Source organism: Belonocnema kinseyi, chromosome 7 (assembly GCF_010883055.1).
Source record: "Belonocnema kinseyi isolate 2016_QV_RU_SX_M_011 chromosome 7, B_treatae_v1, whole genome shotgun sequence".
Lineage (NCBI taxonomy): Eukaryota > Metazoa > Arthropoda > Insecta > Hymenoptera > Cynipidae > Belonocnema > Belonocnema kinseyi.
In genome coordinates this window covers 102258526-102269924 of record NC_046663.1, presented here as the reverse complement: position 1 = coordinate 102269924, position 11399 = coordinate 102258526, and the positions used below count along the sequence as shown (strand labels likewise).

Genomic DNA, 11399 nt, shown 5'->3' with positions numbered 1-11399 from the left:
AAAAAAAATTTGTCCCATAAAGAAAAACCATTTTTTCCTATTTGTTTAAACAATTGCGTTTTAAACAAAACCTATCCACTTCTCGTAAAATTAACCGGTACCGTTGGATTCAGCGGGTCAAAATACATAAGATTAACTAGTTTTTACCTTTTGCCTCTTGAATGCATACGGGAACATACCCAGCTCCCGGACTAGAAGTGTCAGACAACGCTTTCTCATGCATCAAGCCGCGTTCGTCGCAGTAGGCGTAGCCAGCGTATGCATGTGCGTGAGATGAGATAAGGAGTGAGGGCAAGCACATGAAGGTGAAATCGGGAAACGAGAAGTTTCGTAGTGAGAAGTGCCGTAGTGAGAACTGTCGTAGAGTCTACTGTATCTTCTTTCCGCAGTCTAGAATCTATCCTTAAAATATGCTTTTTAAAAAAACCTGTAAAAAAATCATCGGTACCGGTCATTTTTTTTACCGGTAACGACTATGTTTCTTACCATTACCGGCTTTATATACACAACCTTTTTGTTAAAAAAATTGGTTGTTATTGCAACTGTTTGGGTAAAAATTATTGTGTTGAAATTTCGTTTTGTATTGAATTCAATATGTTATCTACATTAACTTCACTTAAAACAATTTATAAGCGTAAAATCTGTTCAGCCAACGGCTACTTCACTTTCGGGGGAGAAAAATTTTCTATGTGGCAAGAAAGTGGCTTGGCACCGCCAGGCCTTCAAAAGCAGTACTCTGGCGGCGCCAGGCCCCGTCAGACCTCGACTAGCCAACTATGGAAATAACATTACAAATATTATAAATATTACTATAGCAGTTCATCATGACATGGATTGCGTAAGTTTTTAATCTGAAAATGATTATTTTATTAAATTATAAGACGATTTCAATTAAACAAATATTATTTACCTCGTGATTGATTTAAATAGCTACTAGCTTTTGCGTGGAAGATATATATTTTTATTTTTAATTCAATGATAAAAGTTCATCCTCGAGTTCATCTTACATTGTATTTATGTGGAATTTTCCTGCCATATTATCTACTATTCTCAGACCCCCTTTAAACTAAAGATGTGCATATAACAAAAGGAATACAGTGGAATAACTTTACTAACGCTTGGCCTTTTTACAGAGAATTATTGTATTCCAACATGGAATTTTCAACTTTGGCTTCCAAATTATTTATTTTACAAATGTGCTTTATATTTCCACCTGCACTCGGAATTACTAATAAAAATATTCCACTGGTAGTAATTACATGGGATTATTTACAAGCATCTCAAAAAGGTAATATAATTATTATAATAATGCATTTTTTCATACATATCGAAGACTGTTTGAAAATTTATTAGCTATATATTTAATTTTTTTTTATTTTTACTTTAAAAATATAATCTTGTCAGGAAACCTAATATTATAAAATGGTATCTTTTTATACAACCATAATACTATTTTTATTTGCTTTTCGTATAATTTTCTTCATGCCAATTATGATTTGTAGTGCAAGAAAATATTTCAATCAGAATTTAATAAAGATAAGAGATGCTTAGATAGAAAATATTTGAGCATTAAACAAATTATTATATTAATGATAGATTATGTACTTTAAAATAATAATTTAATTAAAAAAAAAAACTATTTCGTATTATTGGCGTATTAAAATGTGTAGCATGGCAGACGATATACCATGAGAAAAGAAGTTCTTTGGATACTATTGAGGAAAGCTGTAGCTTATGCGAAAGTCTTCAATGTCGAACAACAGTAGGATTTGGTGGTAGTCCTGATGAAAGAGGGGAAACTACATTGGATGCTGTTATCATGGATGGGTAAATATTTATAATTATTTATTTCTATCTAGATAATACGGCTACAAAAAAAATTTAACTTTAGAAGTTACTTTTGAAATTAGAATTACAATGGACGTTGGTGGAGTTGGTTTACTAAGAAATGTAAAGAATGCCATGTCCGTTGCTCGTAAAGTTTTAGAAAATACAGGCCACTCTTTACTAGCTGGAGAACTCGCTGGAGAATTCGCAGTGCAAATGGGATTCAAAAATGAGTCATTAGAAACAAATTCTTCACAGGAGATGTGGCAGAAATGGAAAAATAATAATTGTCAGCCTAATTTTTGGAAAGTAAGTATATGGTCTTTTAAATCCAACAAAATATAAGGTATCTTTAGAGTGAAACTAATTTCGGAAGTAGAATGTTGTTCCAGATCCTTCCAAATCGTGTGGGCCATATGCACCAAAGAGTAGGAAAAATTATTCTGAAAAGAAAACCAATTTACCTGTTTGGAATGAACAAAACCATGACACAATTGGTGTTCTTGCAATCGATCTTAAAGGCCATATAGCTGCTGGAACTTCCACAAATGGTGCAAAATACAAAATTCCTGGACGAGTTGGAGATTCGCCAATTGCAGGAGCTGGTGCTTATGCTGATCAGGACGTTGGAGCGGCCGCAGGAACTGGCGCTGGAGATATTATGATGCGCTTTTTGCCCAGGTAAAAAAAATATTTTTTATTTGTACTTATCGAAAAGTATGCATATACATTTTTTTGTTCAACCTGCATGATAAGCATCCCATTTCATGTCTCTGAAGCGAGTGAAAATTTCCACTTTGTGCCCATTTCACATATATGAAGTGCGACACGTATCCTAATGGCTCGTGTCACAAACTTACGCTTGTGGGAATTCCCAACTTTACGCCCTTGATACACGACATAATATTTTTTCTCAGTTTCCTAGCAGTGGAAGAAATGCGTCGAGGGGCAACGCCAAAAGAAGCTGCAACAACCGCAGTTCGACGAATCGCAAAGCATTATCCAGAATTTGCGGGAGCTGTAATTGCAATAGATAAGAATGGCACATTTGGAGCGGCATGCAACGGGCTTCCTGATGGTTTTCCTCACTACGTGGTCAATTTGGAACTGGGCGAACCAACTCTTTTTCGTGAGACATGCATTAAACCATGCAAGATAGGTGGTGATTGTTTCTGAAAGACGTCGGATTCTTATACTTTTGCACTATAAATATTGCGATTTACTCAGATTATACAAAAATGAGACGCGTTTCTCAATTTGAATTATTTTTATTGTAATACCATTTGCAAATGTAAATAATTGAATATACAGTACAGTTTAATTATATATATATTTAAAAAAGTTTTTTTATACCTTTTCACCATTAGAGGTAGCACCTTAAGGGCATGTGATACTTACAGTTTCCCCGACTTTTTTTCTACGCAAATGAAAATTTTTGAAAACTGAATTCGGAGTTGCTGTAAAATATCATAACGGACTTCCCAGGACTCTTTTTTTGAGAGATATAATAACAAAAAAATTTATTGTGCTAAATAAAAATTTTATGCATATGCATTATTTTGAGGTTACGTCGTTTCTCATCTCTGCCTTTCCGATAATCTGGAAATTATTTATGAAATAAACTTTTTTGATTGCCTGCAAGAAGGTTAGTTCCGGGAGATTAGTTACTATGTTTATTTGTAAGTCCAAAGTTTTCGGCCAAAAATATTGTGTAGTTTGGAAGCAACGCTCTGGTGAATTGTAACACACATAACCTCGAAATATGCACGCACGTTAGCAATATCAAAAATTTTTTGATAAAAAAAACACAAAAAAAGTGTGTGGGGACGTCCGTCAGCATGTTCGCTATCATTTCCCAGATTTTGAAGGCAAAATATTTCTTATCATAGGAAAAAAGCCGGGGGAATCTAACACTGAAAAAATCGATACTATTTCCTAAGCGCTATGCAAATTAATCACATTTTGCTAAATTGTAACTTTTTTTAATTAACCCACAAAAAAAGTGTGTAGGGACGTCCGTTAGCATGTTCGCTATCATTTCCCAAATTTTTAAGACAAAATATTTATTATTCTAGAAAAAAAGCCGGGGGAACCTAAAACTGGTAAAATCGACAATTTTCTGAGTATCACATGCCCTTAAGAATATGTGACACACTTACAGAACCTATATTACCAACCTCACTTTTTCAATTTACTGAATTTTCTTTGAATAACTTCTGAACTTTTTTTGTAAATAAAATATCGGACTGAAACCTACACATTTGTGTAGGAATTTATCTAAAGATTATTTTCATAGAAATTAAAACTGGCACCATTTTTTGACATATTTTCCTTGTACCTTGATATTTTTGGAACCTAAGAGCTTTTTTTTATATGTAAAATATCGGCCTCAAACTTGGAAAAATGCAAGAGCCGACAGTAAATTACGCGTATGTGCGTTTTTTAAAAACATTTTGCAGCTATTTTAAATATAAAAAAGTTCTTAGGTTAAAAAATTTAAAGTTTACAAAGAAAATATGTCGAAAAATGGTCACAGATTTAATTTATTTGAAAATAATTTTTAGAGAAATTCCTACTCAAATAAAAGTACATAAATGTAGTTTATGGTCTTCTGATACATTTTCCAAAGTTTCAGCCCGATATTTTATTTACAAAAAAAGTTCTTAAGGTCATTTGACACACTGAAACACCTATATTAACGACCTCACTTTTTCAGTTTACTTAATTTTCTTTAGTTCAGAATTTTTTTGTAAATAAGATATCGGACTGAAAATTTGGAAAATGTATCAGAAGGACATAAACTAAGTTTCTGTACTTCATGCGAGTAGGAATTTCGCTAAACATTATTTTTTAATGAATTAAAACTGGGACCATTTTTTGACATATTTTCTTTGTGTACCTTGAAATTTTTAAAACCCTTTTAACATTTATTTTAAAGGAAAAACATCGGCCTCAAACTTCGAGAAATGCAAGTGCCGACTGTGAATTACTTTTATGTACGTTTTTTTACATTTCGCGAATTATTTTAAACATAAAAAAAGTTCTTAGGTTCAAAAATTTCTTGATTACAAAGAAAAGATGTCAAAAAAATGGTCCTAGTTTTAATTTATTAAAAAAAAATGTTTAGCTTAAGGCTTAAGGCCAAGGGACGAGTGGATCACGTGACCAGATTCCTACGTTACCAACATTTTTTTTATTTCCTAACTCATTTTCACATGAAACGCCACATTGATTTGAAAATTTTAGGATAACAAATAAGAAGCACTAAGAAAGGTGGGTCTGGTCAAAGAGTTCTTAATTTTAATAATTATGAAAAGAGCAAAAAAAATTTTTACAGCAAAAAGTTTTTTCATAATTATACAGATTTAGGATCAGATCCACCATTCTTAGTGCTTCTTGTTTATTATCCCAAATTTTCAACTCGATATGGCGCTTCGTGTAAAAATAAGTTAAGAAATAAAAAAAAGTGTCGGTACAGTAGGAATCTGGTCACGTGACCCATTCATCACATATCCTTAAGGTCATGGACATAGGAAACAAGGGACTAGGCATGCTATTGCGGGGGTGATGCAATGAGGAGGGAGGCCCGCCACTTTTTGATGTCCCGCGAAAAACATGGCAGCGCCCATATGTTTATATTTTCATTGACAGTTTGACGGCAAAAATGCTCGTGCACATAATAAAAATGGCACATCGTAAGATGGTGGCTCTCCGCACTCATGGAATTCCCCCCCCCCCCAGCGTGAATTCAACCCCGCTCGCCAAGTTAGGATGGCATGCCTAGTGCCGTGTTTCCTATGTCCATGCTTAAGGCTAATAAAAGGCTTAGTGAGGTCGGTAACATAGGTATTTCATTGTCACATGCCCTTAATTTAAATTTCCCGCCAAATTTAATTTTTTATCTTCGCTTCGTGAAACTAGAGAGCGCTTTTTGAGAGTGAAAGTCTTGTCTAGTTGACCTCCATGCGTTTATGTAGTTCGTGTCACTTGTTAATGTCAATAATTTGGCTAAATTGTCAAGCCAGATTAAGGAAAAAGAAGGTTTACACTTAAAATACCAAAAGACAATTGTTGAAATCTGCGAGTAAATACCTTCAGATCTGATGATTTTTCTTTCAAATTGCTTGAAGTGTAATTAAGAGCAGGTATGTTGTGTTTCAATCCGTTTAAAATGTAGAATTTTTTTTTTCCTGAGAAGTAATAATTTTTAGCTACACATGCACAAAAATGATACATTTTTATCAATTTTGGAATTAAACTTGTAATTTTACCTTTCTATATGTATAGCTTCAATAATTTTATGCAAACTTTTACATTTTTCATATGAATGTAGATATTGATTACATTCATTTTTGAGGTTGTAACACTCTACAAGAATTGCATTTGGATGTCAAAATGTAAATATCAGTTATGAATCGTGTCGAGTTTATAAGAATATACAAAGTGCATGCAAAGAATACTGTAATTTTCCAACAAAACTGGCGAGTTTAAAGTTTGTAATTATAGCTATAAGAATGGTGTATTTTTATTTTATTTTTTAAGAATATATTTGATAAATTGTATTAAATTCTCTTCTCGCGACAAGAAAATTTACAATGAATTTTTTTATTTTTTTCATAGGAAATTAGACGATACGTATTTAATCGATTTGTCAACAAAAGAATGTCCAAAATTATGAGAGTTTGAATTTTGAAAATTAGGATCATACCTTGGAAATAATTTTTGCATCTGAAAAACCAAAATTTAAGTATTTCTTTCGAAACAACACTATATGTTGTACGTCTAGACCCGATCTTTTTTGTATTAAGTAGCGAAGCACAGAAAGTCGTGGAATTGAAGGTGAAAAGAAAAGGTGCGATAATTCTTTTTAAAACGTTTCAGTCACTGTTGGGACCCTTATCAGTAACAAAAACATTTATTTGGTCTTTAAAAAGCGTACAAAGAATGTGTAGAATATAAATAAAATAAATAAGAATAGATGAAAATTGAAATTTTAAGTAGCAGGAAGGTCTTATTAAAGGAGGCCCTCGATTTAAAATCCATGTTATAAGGAATAAATATTGATGACAGTGAAAAAATATTAAATTTACTATAGAAGTTGAAGGAAATTCAAAAATTGGTTTTTTAGAAACCCTCACCAAACACTATATTGATAATTAAAAACTTTTTCATTAACAAAATGACCAATACTCTTAATTTGAGATATGAAAATAATTGATTTTTCGACGTTTACAAACCTCTTACAAAATTTTAGTCAATGATGGAAAAGAAATTTTCACTCGTTAAAGGCCCATTCTACGTTATCGACCCATTCATCACACTCGTTTTCTTTTTTTAATTTTGGTTCAGTTGTTCAGTCACTCTTCTACAAGTCCAAACAGAAAGTCGGGCGTTTGCCCTTATTTGTAGATATATATTTTTATTCTTTTTTCTTAATATTTATTTATATTAATATATTGTTTTTGTATTCAATCATTATTTGTTAAGCCGTGTTTTTTGCTTTTTGTTTTACTTTTGCTGACTTATTCTTTGATTTGTACAAGGTATGTTCGCTTTTCTTATTAACCTTCCTTTTTTCAATTATCAATATATATTTCTTGTAATATATATTTAAAATTGAGCGCCTTCTTTCATGAGACAAACTTTCTTGACATTTCTATTTTCATCTATTATGATTTATTTTGTTTATATATTTTTTCTATATTCTTTGCATTTTTTTTGCAGACCTGATCAATTTTTTTTAACTAATGAGGCTTCAAAACTGTGACTGTAACGTTTCAAAAAGAATGATCGCACCTTTTCTTTTGACCTTTCGTTTCGTGACTTGCTTCGCTACTTACGACATAAAATACGAAAAAAAGGCAAAGGAATCAAATTACTTCTGTAAAGAAGTTTGCGAAAATAGATATAAAATCTTCTAAGTTTTTTTTCTCAACAATACAATTTGAAGGTATGATGAAAACCCAAAAATAACTTAATTTAAAAGTTTTAATAACGTTTACGTGGGTTAAAAATTAGGTAAGCTAGAAAAAGTGGAGTATAAATTATTTTTAAAATACCGAATTCAAAGAAAAGAAAAGTTTGATGTAAAAGTTGTTGAATCTGTTAAAGTATTTTCTTCTTTGTTTTATATGACGTAGGAAAAAGTGTCAAGGGACATTTTTGTAGAACTTGGTCGGATAAACAGTTTGCTTCCTTTGATTTTATTCGTACCTTGTTTCGTTTTAGCAGAAAACGCGAATTTGGTTAATTTTGAATTCTTTTGGACTTTTCCAATAAATTTCGAGAGAGGAAGAGAAATTCGAGCAGAATCAGAAAGGAAAAGATATATTAGATTTAAAAAATCACACCCTTAACATAATTTGTGAATATTTTTGATAATCCACGGTCTCAGTTTAAAAAATCAAATACTCATAACTTTGGCAAATCTGTAAGATACGCATTGTCTTATTTCCGTCTGGTCGATTTAATTATCTCATAGATTCAATTTTTTTTAAATACATGCATTTCGGACAGTTGTCAATTTTCTCACGATTAATAAAGTTAACATAAATTTAGAAATGTTTATGTAAATATTCTTCTAGAAATTTCCAAAATGCCGGAAGACGAAGATATTAGCGCGTCGGCCCGCATGACCAACGATGATTTTCGAAAGCTCTTGATGACTCCGAGAGCATCTGCTCCATCCTCTACACCTTCAACAGTTCCTGGAACTCTTCGCGATGCGAGCGCAAAAACTGCACAAACACCTATCATCGGTGGCAATAATCGGGCCGAACTTCGGCGGAAAAAGAAAAGCTTTTACGCCAAGTTGAAAAAACAAGAAGAAGATAAAATGGCAGAGTTAGCTGAAAAATACAGAGACAGGGCGAAAGAACGTAGGTCAGGAACCAGTCAAGATTATCAAACAGAAGAAACTATAAACAGCGCGAGTGCTTATCGAGCCGTTGCTCCTGATTTAAAATCCGGCATGGATGCTGCTGAGCTCAGAAGGCAATGGATAGAAAATTCTAAATTCTTAGGAGGAGACATGGAGCACACTCACTTGGTAAAAGGGTTGGATTTTGCCCTTTTGCAAAAGGTAAATAGCAAATAAGTAACATATGACTTTTAAGGGTGGCCACTGAACTTGATTTCAGTTTTTACTTTTAATGGGCAACATTTTCGATAAATAAAAACTTCATTAAATCATTCGTTAATAATTATTTTTAAGTTAAAAAATTCACGTCAGTTTTAAAAACACAATTTTGAGGTATCATTAAAAGTTTGCCATTAAATTTAATTATTTAGAGATATATATTGAATGTATTTTGTGAATAAAAAAGATTCGAAATTCCTGGATTACTTTAAAGGTTCATGAACAGATCATCTTATTGTTAATTGTATGTTTTAAACCGAAAATTTGTATTTTATAGAAAAATTTTAGTTAAATATCTTTACTCTGTAAAATTGAAATTCTGTTCTGTTTTACATTTAAAAGATCGCACACATATTTTGTTTCTCTTTCAATTCGCCTTATTTTTTATGTTTCCATTTAAAAATATGTCAGCTGTTAACACCTATCATTTTCAAGTGAAAGCTTTTTTAATTTGAAATTTTCAGTTCAGATTTTATTCAAATTTGTCATATTCTTTCTGCTTAACTGGAAAAAATTCGTTCAACAATAAATATGTTTTTATTTTAAAATCTTTCATTTTAAAGATCTTTAAGTTTAAATTTAACAATTAAACTGTCCGACATAATTGTTCGTCTTAAAATCAATCTGGGCAATTCTTAAAGGATTTGTCCTGTACAATAAAAATCCGCTAAGAAAAATGCTCTAGCATGTAAAAATTCTTTTTTCGCAATTTTCGGAAGCGTATAAAAAATCAAATCTTAAAGCAAACAGTGTCAAAAAGCGTTTTTTTCTGTTTATCTTGCTTTAAATATAGAAACTATACTTGATAGAGTTTTTTAACGGATTCTTAAGCTAAGAAAAATTTATATAAAAATCAACCAAAATAATTGGAAGAAAAAAAAGAAATTTGACAAAAGTCGGACAGTGTCGTCTTTTTTATTTTCGCAACCTAAAAATCCCCTGTTTGGAGAATTTTTCCTAAATATTTCTAAATTATGTACAATCTTTCCTGAAACCTTTCGAATCTTTGTGAAGTCCTTTAAAATCTTTAAAACTTTTTAAAATTATTGGGAAATCTTACATGTTTTTAAATTTTTATTATTTTTATTTATTTCAAATATTAGCGTTTACACAAATTCTAAGTATTTATTTTAAACTTAATTTTTATATCTTAAGGCTAATTTTACAGAAAAGTCCGTGAGGTTAGTCAGTGCCATTAAATGGTTTATTAAACAGAAGTCTTTTTTAGTGGATTAATGTCTTCTTTCTTACCAATTAAAATTGCATCCCTTAACATACTTTAAATTTATTTTTGTTAAATCTTGTCCGGCTACTGAGAAAGCTAGTCAAAGTTATGTCCATTATTTTTTTTCTGAAATTTGTAATTAAATACAAAATTTGGCTGGCATATCAATTACTAAATTAGGTAACAAATTTGTATGCTGATCATAATTAATAAAATGTTTTCTAAATAATAATAAAATGTAAATTTAAATGTTGATTTGACTCGATTCTAGCTACATTTTTGATTCTAGGCTATATTTTGCTAAAATTAAGCTCAAATACCCTGGAAGCCAGTATAAATGAGCAGTAATTTAAATTTTGCATTATATTTTTAGTCTGAAAAAAAGTTTTCCTGACAATATTCAAGGTGTTTTAAAGCCAAAATTAAGCATTTTTGGAGCCCTCGAAAGGCCTCTCCATAAGATCCCATGTTTTTTGACACGACTTTAAACAGTTATAATTCAAATTTTAACTTGGAAAGGGCTCCTAAAAAAGACATTACGTAAAAGAAACTAATTTTAATGATTTTTCATGTGATCGATCCAATAGTCGGACTACCTTAAGCTCGCAATTTATCACTTATTGAACACTTTTATAATGAAATAATTATACTTTTTGTAAACCCTTGCTAACTCGTTTTTTTTTAAATTCTCAACGCTCCAAATACTTTCAAAATGAAAATAAATTATTTAATTTTATGTTTTATATTGAATATTGTTATATTTCTAATTCTTCAGTTTAAAATCGTTTACTTTTAAATAGATAATTTGAATTAAAAATTGCCTGGCTTTAAATATTTTTAGATTAAATATTTGAATTATAAATTACTTCCTAACATTTTTTTTATTGTCATGTTTTTACATTTTAACCGTTTTCAATTCTGAATCCATCAGTTTTTGAGGGGTCTCCTGGTGTGAAGCTCCAAAAAGGTGATTTTTCGGGATGCTTTTTTTACGAAAAGAAAGTGGCATATACAGTACATTTGATAGGCATATTTGAGGCAAATCTTTAGCAATATTAAAAAAAACTTGAAGTTAGAAAATGTCGGAGTGATCCAATTGTATACACGATAGCGTCCGTAATTCTCAACTGAAACAGAAGTTGTTTTTTATATTCTTTTTTACTCTATATTAACATCAATTACCCAGTGGAAACCAAAATAAATTTATTT

The 11399-nt window shown here is 31.0% G+C and overlaps 2 protein-coding genes across 2 annotated transcripts; both read left to right on the top strand.

Moving 5' to 3' along the window:
• The first annotated feature begins 609 nt into the window (after window positions 1–609).
• Window positions 610–3151, top strand: LOC117176956 (N(4)-(Beta-N-acetylglucosaminyl)-L-asparaginase-like). The gene is made up of 6 exons (XM_033367374.1): window positions 610–838; window positions 1134–1288; window positions 1671–1827; window positions 1911–2136; window positions 2207–2508; window positions 2745–3151. Exons 1-6 carry the CDS (start codon window positions 825–827, stop codon window positions 3001–3003), a joined length of 1113 nt encoding a protein of 370 aa, XP_033223265.1. The 5' UTR covers window positions 610–824; the 3' UTR covers window positions 3004–3151.
• A 2661-nt stretch (window positions 3152–5812) lies between these two features.
• LOC117176957 (protein Red-like) lies at window positions 5813–8978 on the top strand. Its single transcript, XM_033367375.1, has 2 exons — window positions 5813–5972; window positions 8412–8978. Exon 2 carries the CDS (start codon window positions 8423–8425, stop codon window positions 8921–8923), a length of 501 nt encoding a protein of 166 aa, XP_033223266.1. The 5' UTR covers window positions 5813–5972; window positions 8412–8422; the 3' UTR covers window positions 8924–8978.
• Window positions 8979–11399: the final 2421 nt, after the last annotated feature.

Bases quoted from the DNA above. Each gene is read 5' to 3' on its own strand.
- LOC117176956 (XM_033367374.1), top strand. The intron at 2,137-2,206 runs GTAAGTATATGG...TTTCGGAAGTAG, and splicing joins GTCAGCCTAATTTTTGGAAA to AATGTTGTTCCAGATCCTTC. The intron at 2,509-2,744 runs GTAAAAAAAATA...ATTTTTTCTCAG, and splicing joins ATGATGCGCTTTTTGCCCAG to TTTCCTAGCAGTGGAAGAAA.
- LOC117176957 (XM_033367375.1), top strand. From the start codon at position 8,423: ATGCCGGAAGACGAAGATATTAGCGCGTCGGCCCGCATGACCAACGAT.